Below are 20,667 nucleotides of genomic sequence, written 5' to 3'. Positions count from 1 at the left end.
ATCTGTGCCCCTCACAATTTTGTACACATCCTTTTAGCCTTCTCCACTTCAAAGCAAAAAGATCCAACCTATTCTCATAAAACATGCACTTTTACTCCAGGCAACATCAGTGGTGAGAAGAAAGACATTGACTTAGGCTGTGCTCTGGTGCATGATAACACAGAGCTAAGACCTGTCATCACTAATGCCACCAGACACTGACATTGAGATCTCTTCACTCTGGAGTTAGCTGCCATGGCAAAGTGCATTGGCTGCCCGCGAGAGCGGATCACGAACGAATGACACAGAAGCTCTGTCCTGAGATGTGAGGCCCAAGCATGGCTGACACCGTGATGACAATGGCCATCATTGTGGACTGGCAGCAGGCTGCTCCCATCTGTTGACAAAACCACAGATCCTATTGTAACTCTCAGTCTCTGAGGCCAGCATGAGAGCATCCTTCAGGAGGGCTAATCCACGGAAAACATCGAGCCCAGATGGGGTACCTGGCTGAGCACCAAAGACCTGCGCTGATCAACTGGCTGGAGTGTTCACTGAGATTCTTAATCCTCTCATTTCGGCAGTCTGCGGTACCCGCCTGCTTTAAGCAGGCTTCAGTTATACCAGTGCCCAATAATATGGTGATCTGCCTCAATGACTATCATGCAGTAGCACTTATATCTACAGTGAAGTGCTTTGACAAGTTGGTTCTGAAACATATCAAATCTGCCTGAGAAGCAACTTGGATCCGGTCAATTTTAACCACCACCGCAAAAGATTCACAGCAGATGCCATTTCACTGACTCTTCAATCAACCCCAGAACATCTGGACAGCAAAGATGCATACATCAGGAGCTCTTCACTGACTACAGCTCAGCAACCAATACCATCATCTCCTCAAGACTAATCAATAATCTTCAAGACCTAGGGCTCAATACCTCCTTAGCAACTGGATGCTTGATTTACTCACTTGCAAGCCCCAGTCAGTTCGGATCAGCACAACACCTGCTCTACAATCTCTATCAGCACATGTGCATCACAACGCTGTGTGTATAACCCCCCCACTTGCTTTATACGTATGACTGTGAGGCTAAACGCAGCTCCAATGCCATATTTAAGTTTGCCTGGCGACAACATCATCATTGGCTGAATCAAAGGTGGTGACGAATCAGCATAAAGGAGGGAAATTGAAAATCTGGCTGAGTGCTGCCTCTCACTCAATGTCAGCAAGTCCAAGGAACTGATTATTGATGACAGGAGGAGGAAACTGGAGATCTAGGAGCCAGTCCTCCTCATAAGGAAATCGTTATCATTTCAGAAGATCTATCCTGGGCCTAGCATGCAAGTGGCAGTACAAAGAAAGCAGTCAAGGCTTAACGACTGAAGCCCTGGGTGTATGAGTCTTCGAACACACAGGGGAAGTCGGAGGCCCAATGGAGACTGGAAGCCCAGAAGACTGTGTCCCCACTCTGGTTCTCTGCCTTCTCAAATTGCCAATGAGTTATCACCTGGCTCGACTGCTGCACTCCTCTCTCTCTTCCTCGAACCTTACCCCCTCTAGGCGCACTGCCCTCTTCTCTCTCCACACCAATCCCAACCTTAGCATCAAACTCACAAACAAAAGGGGCGCTGTTGTAGTGTAGTGGACTGAACTCTGCATTGCTGAGGCCAGCAACTCAGACACCCCTTCATACCTACCCTTTGAAGGGGACCCCACTCCGGACCGTCAGTAAACTGCGTCTGATATCATCACTGACTTCATCACCTCTGGAGAACTCCCATCAACTGTGTGATGGAGATCACTCAGTAAATGCAATCCTTACACAGGCGCATTCACACATATACAAACATCGTCCTGTCATTCTGCTGTTGGTGCACACTTCAATGTCTTCCCCAGTATATTCTCATAATAGTCATAAATCAAGTTGATGCACTCAGGTTGGCTTTATGCTGTCTTTACCACCAAAAGGGCAGAATATTCCATTTCTTTAGTAATGGGGATGTGCAAATGTGCATGTTGTTTCTATACTGTATTCAATGTAGCTACTTCTGCTTATTTTGTAATGTGATTATAACTACATTGTGGGATGCATCATATTCTAACTCGTGTAGTTTTTAGTTAACCTTGAGGGTAATTAAGGGTGGTATGTCCTTGAGCCGTAAAGAAAAAGTGCTCTTCATCCTCAGTGGGGAGAGATCAAGAATCCAGAATTCACACTAAACCATAATAAGTTCAGAGCCATTATTGTGTTTTCTGGTAAATATCTTTCTGCAAATATTGGCAGTTTTCCTTTCAATATTTTCACTAATTTTTGCAAGTTTCATTTTGGACTCACCTAATATGCACCCTCGCATTAAATTGAAAGTGACTCCAGCCATTTTTCCTTTGGTCATAACTCATTTATCTGACACATTGCCACCAAATTCATAGTTCCCTTACCCTGCACTACTTGCTTCTACCTCCATCCACAAACCTGACTATCCAGGTAGGCCTATTGTCTCTGCCTGCTCCTGACACATTGAACTAATACCTCAACTTCATTCCTTCCACCTTGGTTCAGTACCTTTCCACCTACATATACACTTCACATGCTTTTGATCTCCTCTTTAACTTTCAATTCCCTGGTCCTGACGGCCTCATTTATACCATGGATGTCCATGGGTACACTTCTATCCCTCATCAAGAAGACCTTAAAAATCTCCACTTCTTTCTCAATAAAAGAACAAACCAGTTCCTCTCCACCACCACCCTCCTCCATCTGGTAGGACTGGTCCTCCCCCATAACAATTTTTCCCTTTGGTTCCTCCCCCTTTCTCCAGGCTTGAGGAATAGCCATGAGCACCCACATGGGACCTGGCTACGCCTGCCTTTTCACTGGCTACATAGAACAGTCCATGTTCCAAGCCTTCCCCGGTAAAGCTTCCATTACATCGATGACTGCATTGGTGCTGCTTCATGCACCCATGCTGAGCTCATCAGTTTCATCAACTTTGCCTCCAACTTTCACCCTGCTCTTAAATTCACTTGGTCCATTTCTGACAGCTCTCTCCTCTTTCCTGATCTCTTTGTCTCCATCTCTGGAGACAAACTGTTGAGCGACATCTTTTATAAACCTACCAATTCCCATAGATATCTTGACTATACCACTTCACACACTGTCTGCTGTAAAAAATGCTATTCCCTTTTCTCAGTTCCTTCATCTCTGTCATGTCTACTCCCAGGATGAGACTTTCCAGGACATCAGAGATGTCCTCTTTCAAAGAATAGGCTATCCCTTCCTCCACCACTGATACTGTGTTCACTTGCATTGCCTTCATTTCCCAAACATTGGCGCTCATTCCATCTTCCCACCAACTTAAGAGTGATAGCGTTTGTACCACCCTATGAGCCTCTGCATCCAACACATCATTGTCTATAATATCCACCATCTCCCAAGGAGACCCTATCACCGTGTGTATATGTAAACACCCCCCCCCCCCTTGTCTGGTGCTTATAGGTGTCCGGTGCTCCCAGTGCAGCCTCCTCTACTTTGGTAACACTGGTCGTAAACTGGGAGACGGTTTGTTGAACTGCTCCACTCCCTCCACCAAAAGTGGGACATCCCGGTGGCCAAACTTTTAACTTCCATTCCCATTCCGACATATCGGTCTTCTGTTACAATGAGGTCATCCTCAGAATGGAGGAGAAACACATTCAATTCCATCTTGCTAGCCTCCAACCTGATGGCAGAAATATCAATTTCTCCTTCCAGTTTAAAAAATGTTCCTTTCCCTTCCCCTCTTCTTCTATTCCCCATTATGGCCCATTACCTCTTCTCACCTGCCTATCACCTCCCCTCCCCGGGTCCCTTCCTCCTCCCCTCCCTCCTATGGCCCACTTTCCTCTCCTATCAGATTTCTTTCTCTCCAAACCTTTCCTATCCACCTGGCTTCAACTATCACCTTCTCGCTATCCTCCTTTCCTTCTCCCCACCTTTTTATTCTGATGTCTTCTCCCTTCCTTTCCAGTCCTGAAGAAGGGTTTCAGCCTGAAATATTGACTGTTTATTCACGTTCATAGATGCTGCCTGACTTGCTGAGTACCTCCAGCATTTTGCATGTGTTGCTTTGTTTTGCTGCTGTTGTTTCATTGCTTATGTTCTAGTGAACATGGTGGGCATACTATGTTAGCACCAGAAATGTGTGGTGACACTTTCAAAATGCCCCCAGTACATCCTTAGTTTGTGTTGGTTGTTAACATAAATGACACATTTCACTCCATAGTTCGAGATACATGTGATAAGTAAATGAATCTTAATTCGAGCTGCGCCTTGAGCCAAGTGGATTTCAGGATATTTAAAACACAGGCATTACCTAAAAATCTGAATAGTGCTTGGATAAGTCCTATTCCCAAAATGAGGGATATATCACACCAACTAATGACGACACAATCAGTCTTCTCTTATCGATCAGGAAAATGACGGAGGCTGTCAACAATACAGTAAGTGCCTCTTTGGACCTCATCACAGCCTTGTCCAAATATGGATAAAAAGAGTAAAATGACGTAACATTTTACATGATGTAACAGATGTCAGAAAGTTCAGTGGTTCCATTTAATATCAGAGAATGTATACAGTATACAACCTCAAACTCTTACTCTTTGCAGACATCCACCAAAGCGAAAATCCCCAAAGAATGACAGAAATGTCAGAACCCCAAAGACCAAAGTGAACACAAATCTGACTCCTCCTATAATGTAAAGAACAACATACTCCTCACATGTGTTAAACTAAAAGGGAATCTTCTGCCTACTGTAATACAAAACATTTAAATAAGTGACCTGCTTCAAGGGAACAAATATGACCCCAAATCATCTCAATTAAAACTGCAAATCAGTGCTTTAACACCTGATTTCCAGTCTTTGAAATGTTAACCTTAGTCACCCCCAATCTCTATCATTCTGAAGGAGATTTAAAATTCACAATGAGAAGAATGGGCAAAATCTGGTGAAACATTAAAAACGAAATATTATAAAAAGTATAAAAAAGCAAGAGTAAATGTGATACTGTTCTATCTTAGTAAATTCTAATGCAGTAAAAAAGGCAATATACAAAGTAAAAGCAATTCATCTAAGCGTTTATAAAGCTGGCAGATGGCATCACAGTTAAGCAATTTATGTTACGCACAAAATTAGAAATACAATGATTAGTAGTAGGATTTCATTCCATCTGTTTTCCAATTATGGGAGTAAAAGTTAAAACCAGAAATCAGTGCCAAGAGAGTGAACAAAGCCTTATTCACAAAGTTTTTTTGGGGGGGATGTTGCAGGATAGTGACAACAAAAAGAGAACAAAGGAGAAAAAGGAAACATGCAGCCATCATTGATGAATTGAAGACAGCCCAAGGAAAATACAGTTGAGGAATACCACGCAAAAGGATTAGAAACTAAGAACAGTGGATTTGGTTAATACACATCGGGTTAGGACATTTTGGCTCAATTAAGTGGCTGCCCCACTTAGCAGAAGTTTCATGGAAATAGTCATAATGAGGGCTCCATTGATTGGTGCTGGCCATGGATATTGTGTCCTGTCTGCATACAGTTGAAACTCAAGCCAGGGCAGTAAAGAATGGCGAGCAAGCTGTAAGCACGAGAAAGTCCGCAGATGCTGTAAATCCAAACCAACGCACACAAAATGCTGGAGGAACTCAGATCAGGCGACATCTATGGAAAGGGTCTCAGCCCATAACATCCACTGTTTTTATTCACTGCACAGGTATACACAAATGCTTTCAACAACAGCATCCTCCAAATCTTCATTTTCATTGTAACATACTGGGTGATTGTTGATAGCTTCAAATTCTTCATAGATCCTAACTTGTTGAAGTAGTGAAATCGTTTCATTTTTGCTCCTGGAGGTTTCTGGCTTTCTCAAGCCACAATGCTTGAAAACACACTCAGCAGATCAGTCCTGAATTGCCTTACAGCTTATTTCTCACCAACTATCAGTGACAAAAATCACTGCTTTTTGAACATAAATACACACAACTGACACTATTTAAAAACTGTTCGCTCTAAGCATGGTGTATGTAGTGTCTAACGGCCACACCAGTGCATGCAACTGATGCTAGTTAGAAACTGTTCAGCAACAGTTTCCTACCTGAATTAAGTGGCATAGTGTCCCAAATAAATGAAGGGAATCCCAGTTATTTTCTTGATTTAGCTTTTGTTTTTTAAGAGTCGTCCCAAATAAGCAGTTGCCTTGATTAACCGATGGCCCAATTAACTGGAATCCGCTGTATTTCAAAACAAACTCATTCGTACATTGCAAAGAATAACCCCCGAGCAGCTAGGTATAAAAAAAAACACACACAGGCTGGCCTGATGAATTTAAGTAATAGTGATGATTGGATTATTTGACAGCTACCACTTACCTCTGGGGGTGGTAGAGGCAACCTGTGATTGTAATTTTGCAATGACAGTTTGTTTCTTTTCCAGAGTTTGTTCTAAGGCAGAAATCTGAAAACAAAATACAATTTGTACAAATAATTCTTTTAACTTTGTCTAAAATAGCTGATTCTATAATATAATGCAAATACAGATGTTTTACAAAAGTACACATCTATGGTGCCCAAGACTTTCGCACAGTACTATATTTGTCAGCATGGAGTGAAGAATCTGGCAGAAGCAAAGGATGTTGGGAATGGCGAGAGTAGAGTGTCGTGGGAGGGATATGGGATAGGTGGCAGGGGCAGGGAGTGGCACGAGTGCAGACAAACCCGGCCCTGTGACACCAGGTAAGGTCCTTTAATTCCAAGCAATTGGTTCATTAATCATTACAGAATGTCTCTCTGGTGCTTTCTCCACTCTCCCCTCTCTCTTACTCTTTTTCCAATCTTGATTCCCCTCTCCTTGCCCCCTTCCCACTCTCAGCCCACATTAGAGACCCATATCAGAATCAGGTTTATTATCACTCACATATGTTAAGATTTTTTTTTGCAGCAGTAGAGTGCAATAAATAAAATTACTACAGTACTGTGCAAATGTCTTAAGCACCCCAGCCATATGTATGGGCCTAAGATTTTTGCACAGGACTGCAAAGCCAAAATCCAAACATTTGTATCATGTTGTGATATCCAATAGTTATTAAGAGATACAGAAGGAATTTAGTAAACACGTCTGTTAAATTTGTTAAGCCATAAGAAACTGTAAATCACTGTAATTAATTCAGATCCCCATCTAGATACTTGAGACAATTCATTAATTTTCATTGAAGTTCACACCTGCTATATTCTATTTAGTACTCAATAATCTATGAACAGATTACGTACCCGTTGCTCTAATGTTTTCTTGATGTTGTCTCTCTCCACACATACCTGACGATATGCATCAAAAGCCTTGTTGAGCTGCTCCCCAATATTTTTATCCATATTTACCAAAGTGATATTACATAGTTAAAAATATCTGCAACACAAAAAAAAATGCTTGTTATAAACACTTGCATATCAACTTCAGAATATTTTATAAAATATATAAAATAAAATGTCCTGGGGGAGCGTTTGCTACTGCTGTTCAGGAGGATTTAAACTAATGTGGCAGGGGGATGGGAACAAGGGCAGAGAGACAGAGGGGTGTAAAATGAGGGTAGAAGCAAAAAGTAGTAAGGTGAAAAGTAAAAGTGGCAGGCAGGCAAATCCAGGGCAAAAAGCAAAAAGAGCCACTTTTCAACATAATTGTGTAAGGGCTAAGAGTGTTGTAAAAACAAGCCTGAAGGCTTTGTGTGTCAATGCGAGGAGCATTCGTAACAAGGTGGATGAATTGAATGTGCAGATAGTTATTAATGAATATGATATAGTTGGGATCACAGAGACATGGCTCCAGGGTGACCAAGGATGGGAGCTCAACATTCAGGGATATTCAATATTCAGGAGGGATAGACAGGAAAGAAAAGGAGGTGGGGTAGCATTGCTGGTTAGAGAGGAGATTAACGCAATAGAAAGGAAGGATATTAGCCTGGAGGATGTGGAATCGATATGGGTGGAGCTGCATAACACTAAGGGACAGAAAACGCTGGTGGGAGTTGTGTACAGGTCACCTAACAGTAGTAGAGAGGTTGGGGATGGCATTAAACAGGAAATTAGAAATGCGTGCAATAAAGGAACAGTAGTTATAATGGGTGACTTCAATCTACATATAGATTGGGTGAACCAAATTGGTAAGGGTGCTGAGGAAGAGGATTTCTTGGAATGTATGCGGGATGGTTTTCTGAACGAACATGTCGAGGAACCAACTAGAGAGCAGGCCATTCTAGATTGGGTATTGAGCAATGAGGAAGGGTTAGTTAGCAATCTTGCCGTGTGAGGCCCCTTGGGTAAGAGTGACCATAATATGGTGGAATTCTTCATTAAGATGGAGAGTGACATAGTTAATTCAGAAACAAAGGTTCTGAACTTAAAGAAGGGTAACTTTGAAGGTATGAGACGTGAATTAGCTAAGATAGACTGGCAAATGATACTTAAAGGGTTGATGGTGGACATGCAATGGCAAGCATTTAAAGATTGCATGGATGAACAACAACAATTGTTCATTCCAGTTTGGCAAAAGAATAAACCAGGGAAGGTAGTGCACCCGTGACTGACAAGAGAAATTAGGGATAGTATCAAGTCCAAAGAAGAAACATATAAATTAGCAAAAAAAAGCGGCACACCTGAGGACTGGGAGAAATTCAGAGACCAGCAGAGGAGGACATAGGGCTTAATTAGGAAAGGGAAAAAAGAGTATGAGAGAAAGCTGGCAGGGAACATAAAAACTGACTGTAAAAGCTTTTATAGATATGTGAAAAGAAGAAGTTTGGTCAAGACAAATGTAGGTCCCTTACAGTCAGAAACAGGTGAATTGATCATAAGGAACAAGGACATGGCAGACCAGTTGAATAACTACTTTGGTTCTGTCTTCACTAAGGAGGACATAAATAATCTTCCGGAAATAGTAGGGGACCGAGGGTCGAGTGAGATGGAGGAACTGAGGGAAATACATGTTAGTAGGGAAGTGGTGTTAGGTAAATTGAAGGGATTAAAGGCAGATAAATCCCCAGGGCCAGATGGTTTGCATCCCAGAGTGCTTAAGGAAGTAGCCCAAGAAATAGTGGATGCATTAGTGATAATTTTTCAAAACTCCTTAGATTCTGGATTAGTTCCTGAGGATTGGAGGGTGGCTAATGTAACCCCACTTTTTAAAAAAGGAGGGAGAGAAAAACCAGGGAATTATAGACCGGTGAGTCTGACATCGGTGGTGGGGAATTGCTAGAGTCGGTTATCAAAGATGTGATAACAGCACATTTGGAAAGAGGTGAAATCATCAGACAAAGTCAGCATGGATTAGTGAAAGGAAAATCATGTCTGACGAATCTTATAGAATTTTTTGAAGATGTTACTAGTAGAGTGGATGGGGAGAGCCAGTGGATGTGGTATATTTAGATTTTCAAAAGGCTTTTGACAAGGTCCCACACAGGAGATTAGTGTGCAAACTTAAAGCACACGGTATTGGGGGTATGGTATTGATGTGGACAGAGAATTGGTTGACAGACAGGAAGCAAAGAGTGGGAGTAAACGGGACCTTTTCAGAATGGCAGGCAGTGACTAGTGGGGTACCCCAAGGCTCAGTGCTGGGATCCCAGTTGTTTACAATATATATTAATGATTTAGACGAGGGAATTAAATGCAGCATCTCCAAGTTTGCGGATGACACGAAGCTGGGCGGCGGTGTTTTCTGTGAGGAGGATGCTAAGAGGATGCAGGGTGACTTGGATAGGTTAGGTGAGTGGGCAAATTCATGGCAGATGCAATTTAATGTGGATAAATGTGAGGTTATCCACTTTGGTCGTAAGAACAGGAAAACAGATTATTATCTGAATGGTGGCCGATTAGGAAAAGGGGAGGTGCAACGAGACCTGGGTATCATTGTACACCAGTCATTGAAGGTGGGCATGCAGGTACAGCAGTCGGCGAAAAAGGCAAATGGTATGTTGGCATTCATAGCAAAAGGATTTGAGTACAGGAGCAGGGAGATTCTACTGCAGTTGTACAAGGCCTTGGTGAGACCGCACCTAGAGTATTGTGTGCAGTTTTGGTCCCCTAATCTGAGGAAAGACATTCTTGCCATAGAGGGAGTACAAAGAAGGTTCACCAGATTGATTCCTGGGATGGCAGGACTTTCATATGAAGAAAGACTGGATCGAATAGGCTTATACTCACTGGAATTTAGAAGATTGAGGGGGGATCTTATTGAAACGTATAAAATTCTAAAGGGATTGGACAGGCTAGATACAGGAAGATTGTTTCCGATGTTGGTGAAGTCTAGAACGAGGGGTCACAGTTTAAGGATAAAGGGGAAGCCTTTTAGGACCAAGATGAGGAAAAACTTCTTCACACAGAGAGTGGTGAATCTGTGGAATTCTCTGCCACAGGAAACAGTTGAGGCCGGTTCATTGGCTATATTTAAGAAGAAGTTGGATCTGGCCCTTGTGGCTAAAGGGATCAGGGGGTATGGAGAGGAAGCAGGTACAGGGTTCTGAGTTGGATGATCAGCCATGATCATACTGAAAGGCGGTGCAGGCTCAGAGCGCCGAATAGCCTACTCCTGCACCTATTTTCTATGTTTCCATGTTTCTAAAAACCAGTAAAATCTGTCCATTTTTATTGAGATACAGTGCAGAACAGAGCTTTCCAGCTCCTTGAGCCAAACGCCAATTTAATCTTAGCCCAATCAAGGGACATTTAACGAAGACCAATTAAATTACCAACTGGTATGTCTTTGGACTGTGGGAGGAAACCAGAGGAGAGTCAAGCAGTCATGGGGAAAATGTACAAGCTCCTTAGAGGCAGTGGCAGGAATTTACTGTAAAGTGGTGTGCTAACCGCTACGCTACTATCCTCTCACTGTTAGACAGAAACAAACAGACCGCAGATTGTGAAGTCCATCTTCCACTCAGCATTACAGGTCCTTTTGTGATTGCAATCAAATCAGTATCTAAACTCAGTGGCCACTTTATTATGCACACCTGCTCATTAATGCAAATATTGAATCAGCCAATCATGCGGCAGGAAATCAACGCATAAAAGTACACGGACCTCGACACAGCAAGTCATGTATGGGACGATAAGTGAACAGTATAACATATACAAAGATTCCTGATTTAAGAAATCCTGCGCTTTGTACAGTATTGCAATAGATTTTGACAGTTTTGCTTTGACATAATTTATTTGTGATTTCCAGCTTAATTTACTATTACCACTCTTAAAAAGTGATTAATACCTTATCAATTTCAACATCATTTATTCTAAGTTTACTATACAAGTTTGGTACACGGTTTCCAAATATTATGAATTTAGTTTTACTTAGATTCAGTGATAATTTGTTAGTATCAAACCATTTCTTTATAATTTTTAGTTCTTTCTCTACTGTATCCAAAAGTTGTTTCAGATGTTCCCCACTATAAAATACAGTTGTATCATCAAATAATATACATTTTAATGTCTGAGAGATGATACATATATCGTTTATATACAAAATGAATAGCAATGGACCAAGCACTGAACCTTGTGGAACCCCACAAGTTACCCTCTAAAGTTTTGAATTCGTTGCTTTATATGTACACACTGATACCTGTCTTCCAAATAACTACTTAACCAGTCATATGCCACCCCTCTAATACCATATCTTTCTAATTTTGTTAATAATAATTTATGGTCAATGGTGTCAAATGCTTTTTTTAGATCAAGGAATATTCCCACAGTGTCTTCATTTCTTTCTATACCGTTTGATATTTCTTCTACAAAATCTATTAGTTCTACTGTAGTGGATCTGTTTTTTTTTTCTGAAACCATATAGCTGTTCACAGAGTATATTATGTTTTGTTATAAAATTATCTAACCTTCTTACAAATATTTTTTTCCAATATTTTGGAAAACTGTGAGAGCGAAGAAACTGGTCTATAATTTGAAAATACATGTTTATCTCTGGCTTTTATATTGGAATGACCTTGGCTATTTTCATTTTATTGGGAAATTTTCCAGCAATCAAAGACTGATTACAAATATGAGTCAGTGGTTTCACAACACAGTCAATTATATTTTTAATTAACTACATATCATATCCATTCCAATCTGTTGATTTCTTGCTCTTTGATTTATATACTATATCAATTTTTTTCTTTTTCCTCATATACGAATCAGTATACAGGAGGGAGACTGAGAATCTGGGTGAGTGGTGCCACAACAACCTCCAACTCAATGTCAGCAAAACCAAAGAGATGACTGTTGAATGCAGGAGGAGGAAACCAGAGGTCCACGAATCAGTCCTCATCAGGGGATCAGAGGCTGTGAGGGTCAGCAACTTTAAATTCATCAGCGTTATCATTTCATAGGATTTGTCCTGGGCCCAGCACGCAAGTACCACTACAAAGGCAGCATCACTTTCTTAGAGGTTTGTGCAGATTCAGCATGCCACCTAAAACGTGGACAAACTTCTACAAATTCTAGGTGCAGAGTATACTGACTGGTTGCATCACAGTGGGGTATGGGAACACCAACACCCTGGAATGGGGTACAAACAGCTCATTCCTTCACAAGTACAGCCCTTCTCACCACTGAGCACATCTACAAGGAGCACTGTCGCAGGAAAGCAGCACCCACCATCAGGAACCCCAAACAATCAAGACTACGTTCTCTTCTCACTGCTGCCATCAGGAAGGAGATACACAATCTTCAAATCCCACATCACCAGTTCAGGAACAACCATCAGGCACCTGAACCATAGGGGATAACTTCACTCACCCCAACACTGAACTGATTCCACAACTTATGAACTCACCTTGAAGGACTCTACAACTCATGTTCTCAATATTTATTGCTTATATATTTATTATTTTTATTTCCTTTTTGTATTTGCTCAGTTTGTTGGCTTTTGCACATTGGCTGTTTGTACATCTTTGCCGTGTGCAGATTTTCAATGACTATTGTGTTTCTTTCTATTTACTGCAAATGCCCACAAGAAAATGAATCTCAGAGTGGTATATTGTGATGTGTGTACTTTGATAATAAATATCCTTTGAACTTCAGTCTGTTATAAGTCTGTGGTATGTTTGAAGTCCACTGTTATAATTTTGCTTGGGCAGCACATTTGCCTAAACCTGACTGTGACAGAAAAGGTTGTTATAACCATATAACAATCACAGCACGGAAACAGGCCATCTCGGCCCTCCTAGTCCGTGCCGAACTCTTAATCTCACCTAGTCCCACCTACCCGCACTCAGCCCATAACCCTCCACTCCTTTCCTGTCCATATACCTATCCAATTTTACCTTAAATGACACAACTGAACTGGCCTCTACTACTTCTACAGGAAGCTCATTCCACACAGCTATCACTCTCTGAGTAAAGAAATACCCCCTCGTGTTTCCCTTAAACTTTTGCCCCCTAACTCTCAAATCATGTCCTCTCGTTTGAATCTCCCCTACTCTCAATGGAAACAGCCTATTCACGACAACTCTATCTATCCCTCTCAAAATTTTAAATACCTCGATCAAATCCCCCCTCAACTTTCTACGCTCCAATGCTAATTCTCCCGTTAACCTTGCCTCTTTGCCCAGTTAGTCACTCCTCCTTGTTCTGTCCCTGGTCTAGTTTCCCCAGTAGTTTACAAATTTTGTCCTCCCATTCTGCAGTTCCATTTACACACCCCAACAGAAAAAGCAATCACTAGCTTGGCTAATCACAACAATCCCTTCAGTTAACGTGCTCTGCTGGTTTATAGCTGATAAAATAAGGATTCAAGACACAGGCATTCCAAGCAATTTCATTTATTTTCACTCACACTGTTACGTCGGTTTGTAGACAGCAGAATGGCCCCAAAAGACCAGAGGGTCAGTTTGGGACATCCTAAAATGATGCCTGGGTTAGTGGGAGCAGATGCATGACACCCTATGCAGGCAGATTTAAACTTGCAGTCTGGCTTTGCTGAGAGGTGATGGATTGGACTTGATGGTTGGTGAATAGTTACATTGGAAAGTTAATGACAAAATGTGTTGTGGAGAAAGCCTCTGTATATTTGTAATTATTATGCACATACATGTTTGTGTTCATTTTTCTATTTGTAAACACTTCTTTTCTTCACAAATTTCGGGCAGCTTTTGCGTTTTTTTTCCACCTGGCACTAAATAAAATCCCTTGCACTAATGCGCTGTTGCAGCTTACCATCTGTTTCCCCCCCACTCCCGAACTGGTGACCCTCGTTGGGCACACTTACCCACACCTGACAACGAGGTTTGACACTGATCCTTTCATGAGACGCTGAGACCTACGTCATATGACACAGCACAGAACGATGATGACGAATGCTGTTCCTGGAAAACTATTCACTTTTTTTTCGCATGATGAAACAATAGGGTGAAACATTCCTCCAGTTAATCCCCATAATTATGGTTTCACTTGCCACATAAGTAATGTGACTACATTGTCAAAATAATATAAATAGAAGCAGAGACAAACGGTACATCACCACAGAGATTGCTGCGATAAGGTGAAGGTGACACTTTAAAAGCCCTTTTTCCTATTCGGTTGTGACATAAACACAAGTTGATTAGGAAAAGTCTTCATTGTTGTGCTAGGCCAATAATACATTTATGGAAAGCTCAACTTTGACTGGGTCAAAGTGCCCTGAGCAAATGGGAGAAAACATTTTCCTACAAAAGTACAGCATAACGATGCAGCATCAGCGCATTGTCATTACTGGAATTTTAAACTGTATTTCACAACTCACATAACATTAAATTAGTAACTACAAGAGAAAGAAAATCACTGGACACCATGCTCCTCGTTTCTCCTTCCTGTTTACGCACTCAAAGGCAGAGATGCTGCTCTTTAATTAAAATGTGACCTAATTTTCAAAACATAATCATAAATACAAGTTCTTGTTTCAAATGAAATCCCCAAAAAAATATTGAAATTGTTACATATCAAGACTAACAAACTCCTTTAAAATGGGTGCCCAACAATGGACATTGCTTACTTTCCTTCACAAAAATTAGATTCACTTAGGAATACTACGGGTGTCTCCCCACCGCCCCTTTACAAAGGTAGAGTGTTCCTATGAAACCTTTCTTAAGCTGAAATGGCATAAAGTGAAGAACCATTAATTTATATGGGAAAAATTTTTGTAAAAGCGAAAATCCTCTTCGTAATGTGAAAACAGGTTACTAGCGTAGGTCTTTTGTAAAAGCGAAGCGATGTAAAGTGAACATTCGTAAAGCGGGGGACACCTGTATTTCCTTTCTCAATAACTAACTTTTTAAATGTAATCACTGGACTGACAGGCTTGTTCACTCCTGTCATTGAGTAACACACATCCTTCCCTTGGTCTAGCATTGACCAACATAACTGCTGTCAAAATGGACTTAATTTTATCTGGAATAGTCCTCACACAGATTGAAAATCCATCACCTAAATTAGAATCAGATTTAATATCACTGGTATATGTTGTGAAATTTCCTCTTTTTATGGCAGCAGTACAATGCAAAACATAATAATAAAAACGGAATTACAGTATGTCTGTGTATATATACGCACACACACAACTTTTTTTGCACTACTTAATTTAAATATTTAAATTAAATTAGTGAGGTAGTGTTCATGGGTCGACTGCCACCAACCTCGAAGTTCCCTGAATTGTACCTCCCGTTTTTACTTACTTCCCAAGATCCACAAACCTGCCTGACCAGGTGGACCCATTTAAGGCAGAGATAGATATGTTCTTGATTAGCCAGGGCATCAAAGGGTATGGGCTGAAGGCAGGGGAGTGGGGATGACTGGAAGAATTGGATCAGCCCATGATTGAGTGGGGAAGCAGACTCAATGGGCCGAATTGCCTACTTCTGCTCCTATATCTTATGGTCTTATTGCTTCTGCTTGTTTCTGCCCCACCAAACCTATATCTGCATACCTTTATCCTCCCTGGTTCAGCCTCTTACTACCTACATCCATGACACTTCACATGCTCTTGACCTTTTCATTGAGTTCAAGTTCCCTGGCCCTAGTCGTCTCATTTTCACCATGGAAGCCCAGTCCCTATACACCTCCATCCCCATCAGAAAGGCCTCAAAGCCTTCTGCTACTTTCTGGACACCAGACCCAACCAGTTCCCCTCCAGTATCACTCTTCTCCATCTGACGGAACTGATCTTCACTCTCAGTAATTTCTCCTTTGGCCCCTACCACTTCCTTCAAATTAATGGGGTAACAATGGGCACTCACGAGTCCCTGGTATGCCTGCCTTTTTGTTGGCTTTGTGAAACAGTCCACGTTCCAAGCCTACACCTGGTATCACTCCCCAACTTTTCCTATGCTACATCGACGACTGTATTGGTGCTGCTTCCTGCAACCCTTGTTGACTTCATCAATTTTGCTTCCAACTTCCACCCTGCCTTCAAATTTACCTGGTCCATTTTCCCTTTCTCGATCTCTCTGGAGACAGTTTGTCCACCAATACCTTTTTATAAACCCACGGATTCTCACAGCTACCTGGACTATTCCTCTTCCCATCCTGTTACTTGTAAAAAATGCCAACCTTCTCTCAATTCCTCTGTCTCCGCTGCATCTGCTCTCAGGATGGGGCTTTTCATTCCAGAACTAATGAGATGTCGTCCTCCTTCAAAGGAAGAGACTTTTCTTCCTCCATCATCAATGCTGCCCTCTCCCACATTTCGCACACGTCTACCCTTACTCCATCCATCTACCACCCCACCAGCCTCCGTATCCAGCATTTAGTCCTCTGTAACATCCGCCATGTCCTATGGGGTTCCAGCACCAGGCACATCTTACCCTCCCCCACTTTCTGCTTTCTACAGGGATTGCTCCCTACGTGACTGTCAGCCAGAAAAAGCAGGATCTCCCAGTGGCCACCCATTTCAATTCTACTTCTGACACGTCAGTCCGTGACCTCTCCTACTGTAGTGATAAGGCCACACTCGGGTTGGAGGAACACCTTGCATTCCGTCTGGGTAGCCTCCAACCTGATGGCATGAACATCGATTTCTTGAATTTCCAGTAGTTGTCCCCTTCTCTATTCCCCATTCCCATTTCCTTACCTGTCCAGCAGCTCCCTCTAGTGCTCCTCCACCTTCCCTTTCTTCCATGGCCTTCCGTCCTCTCCTATCAAATTCCCTCTTCTCCAACCCTTTATCTCTTTCACCAATCAGATTCCCTGCTCTTCACACCTCCCTTTCTCTCGATTTCACCGATCACCTACTACCTTGTACTTCTTCCTCCACTCCTGATGAAGAGTCTGCGCCTGAAATGTCCACTGCTTATTCTCTTCCACAGATGCTGCTCGTTTCCTCCTGAGGTTACTCCAGTATTTTGTGTGCATTACTTTGAATTCCAACGTCTGCAGATTTTCTCTTGTTCATGGGTTTAATGTCCATTCAGAAATCAGATGGCATAGGGGAAGAAGCTGTCCTTGAATCATTGAATCGTGGATTTGGCCCAATACATCACGTGTAAAACCCTCCCAACTATTATGCACATCTTACATGAAACATTGCCATAGAAAAGCAGCATCCATCATCAAAGATCCTCACCACCCAGGCCATGCTTTTTTCTTGCTGCTGCCATCAGGTAGAAGGTACAAGAGCTTCAGAATTCACACCCCCAGGTTCAAGAACAATTACTACCCTTCAACCATCCAGGCTCTTGAATAAAAGGGGACAGCTACTCATATTTAAAGACGCTTTTATGTTGTTATTTCATATTATTTATTGCTATTTACTTACAGCTGCATTTGCACAGTTAGTTTACAGTTATTGTTCTATAGATTTGCTAAGTACGCCCACAGAAAATGTATACGTGGTGACACGTATGTACTCTGATAATAAATTTTACTTTGAACTTTAAGTGTGTGCCTTCAGGCTCCTGTACCTTCTCCCTAATGGTAGCAATGAGAAGAGGGCGTGCCTCGGAAGATAGAGGTCCTTAATGCTGCCTTTTTGAGGCGTCGCTCCTTGCAGATGTCCTGAATACTACGGAGGCTGATCCGCTGATGGAGCTGACCGAGTTCACAACTTCCTGCAGTTTCTTTCAGTCCTGTGCAGTAGCCCCCACCCCCACCTTACCAGAGGGTGATGCAGCCAGCTAGAATGCTCTTCACGGTACACATGTAAAAAGTTTGCAAGTGTCTTCGGTGACATAAATCAAATCTCAAACTCCTAATGAAAGAGCCACCTTTGAGCCTTCTTTGTAACTGCATGGATATGCCCTGAAGCAAGATGTTTACTAATAAGCAGAAATCACTTTCCTACATCCAGCGTTAGTATACACAGATCTTGACTGAAATTCTACTTCTTTCTACTCAAAGTATTATCTTTAACAGTCATGTATTGGGACAAACGGATGGGCAGCTAATCATAAACACAGCTAACTCCGCACCAGGGACGTTCAGAAGAACTTAAGGAATGTGTTTTCAGCACTCTCAGCCATTTCTGGTTAATCGGATGAAAGATGTACAGACAGCCAGAAGTGATTAAAACAACCAGAGTAAGAAGGTGAAGTATTTGATGAGACAAAATTAAGAGAAAGACAGAGACCTGAAATGCATGTGTCAAGTCAAGTTTATTGTCACTTAACTATATACGTTATATCCATGTATATTATTAAATAATGTATATAGAAATGAGACAACATTTCTTTGAACAGGGTGTAAAGAACACATAACTTATGAAAGTGAGGATAAAATCTACAGAAGAATCACACATAAGTGAAGTGCATTAATATTAAATATTGTAAGGTACAGAGCAGATTAACACTTCAAATACAAAGAGTTCAGGCCTAATGGCCTGGGGGAAGAAACCATTTCTCATTCTAACTGTTCTTGTTTTATGCATTCTTGTGTAAACAAGAATACTACAAAATTCATTTCTTCCTCTCATCTCTTTTCTTGCTCCCTTGTCCAACCACTTCCCAGCTATATATAAACTTTTTCTGATAATAAACTCCTCCCCACCACACTGTTAACACCTTAATTTACCTTCCCAATGGCTGTTACACTATACGTCTATCTAATCACCCTCTAGCAACACAGGCACAACATGCTGGAAGAATTCTGTAGGTCAGGGAGCATCTATGGAAATGAACAAACAGTCGATGTTTTGGGGTGGAGACCCTTTATCGGGTCCACTGTTTATTCCCCTCCACAGATGCTGTCTGATTTGCTGAGTTCCTCCAACATTTAATTTTGTATGATACAAGTTTGTTAGCAATATGATTGATTCTTCAGGGACTGAAGAGACAGGGGAAGACATCAGAATAACAAAAGTTGGTGGGGGGGGGGGGCGAGGGGAAGGAGGATAGCTAGAAGGTGATAGGTGAAGCCAGGTGGGTGGAGGGGTAGAAATCTGATAGGAAGGGAGAGTGGACCATAGGAGAAAGGGAAGGAGGGGATATCTAAGGGGAGGTGATTGGAGAAAAGTGGTAAGGGGCCAGAGTGAAGAACAGAAGAAGAGGGGAGGGGGGAGGGAATCTTTTTCCCCCAATCTCCTGCTAGAACACAGAAGTCTCTTTGCTTCTTCCCTGAATGAATTCAGTCTGAATCCACTACCATCCTTCACTGCCTGGGTGAACTCTGAACAATCTTTCCTACCACTACCAAAGAGGTAGCTGTGGGAACCTGTAGGGAGTACACGCTATGGCTTCCTCTGAGACAGGCAAACTTTCTCTGTTTTATTGATCTTTGCAGTCACGTTTCCACCCCTCCCCCACCTCATTTCTCTTTCTGGTGCATTAATGACTGTATTAAAACTACTCCCCTACCTCCTTGCTGAGTTAGAAAGTACAATACCTTCACTGAGCCAGCTTCTGCCCTATTCATACCTTCAACTGGAATATCACTGACTCTTCCCTTTTTTGACACCTTGGTTTTTCAATTCAGGGTAAAATCTCAGGCTACGTCCACACTAGACTAGATAATTTTGAAAACGCCGGTTTAGCGTAATAACGATAGGTGTCCACACTAGGCGTTTTAAAAAATATCTCTGTCCACATTAAAACAGATATTTTGGCAAATCTCCTCCTACTGTGCATGCACAGGACACATCTACCGAAAACAAGCGACATATTTGGTGTCGAATCTCGCCGTGAAAGACGGTGTGTGTTTGTTCAGTTACAGACTAGGAAAAACTTAAACGACGGACAGCTGTTGGCTCTCGCGCAGGACTTAAAAGTAAAAAACAAACAAATACTGGAGCGTATGGAGGCAACTGACAGGGAGTTCACAGACAGTATGACCCTGCTGGCGACTAAATGTATAAAACATGTCTGCATCAGTATTATCTTCTATTTCCATACAATGTTACATTAGGCTGTTACACATCTATTGTCAGAGAAGTTCTTGCATAAATAGCAAGGACAAAAAACAGGGCAAAATGAGTATACTTATTTATTCAGTTAAGTTATGGGTCAAAGCATTTGGTGAGTACATTTCTAACTCTTCTGGCTTCAGTCTCTTTGCCGTCTGTTCTGAAATTGTTAGGTTGCAGTCAAGAAAACAATGAAATGGCGCGCCGCCGTCACCATTTGTTCCGGCACGTCATGACAGCGTTTTCAGATTTCTCCGGTTACCCCGTCCACACTGCTCTGGCCAATCCGGCGTTTTCAAAATTACACACTC

The 20,667-nt window shown here is 41.9% G+C and overlaps 1 protein-coding gene across 2 annotated transcripts in view; it reads right to left on the bottom strand.

Moving 5' to 3' along the window:
• tank (TRAF family member-associated NFKB activator) overlaps window positions 1–20,667 on the bottom strand; it is a 133,925-nt gene that overhangs the window by 110,244 nt on the left and 3,014 nt on the right. For both annotated transcript variants that reach the window (XM_073047397.1, XM_073047395.1), the window contains exons 2-3: window positions 7,288–7,420; window positions 6,391–6,475 (exon numbers count right to left, since the gene is read on the bottom strand). In XM_073047397.1, coding sequence (XP_072903498.1) covers window positions 6,391–6,475; window positions 7,288–7,386 — 184 coding nt within the window. In that variant the 5' untranslated portion in view covers window positions 7,387–7,420. The remainder of the gene's footprint in view (window positions 1–6,390; window positions 6,476–7,287; window positions 7,421–20,667) is intronic.

Source organism: Hemitrygon akajei, chromosome 5 (genome assembly GCF_048418815.1).
Source record: "Hemitrygon akajei chromosome 5, sHemAka1.3, whole genome shotgun sequence".
NCBI classification, from domain to species: domain Eukaryota; kingdom Metazoa; phylum Chordata; class Chondrichthyes; order Myliobatiformes; family Dasyatidae; genus Hemitrygon; species Hemitrygon akajei.
Note: the sequence above shows the minus strand (reverse complement) of the source record. Positions and strands in the feature narration are given on the sequence as shown.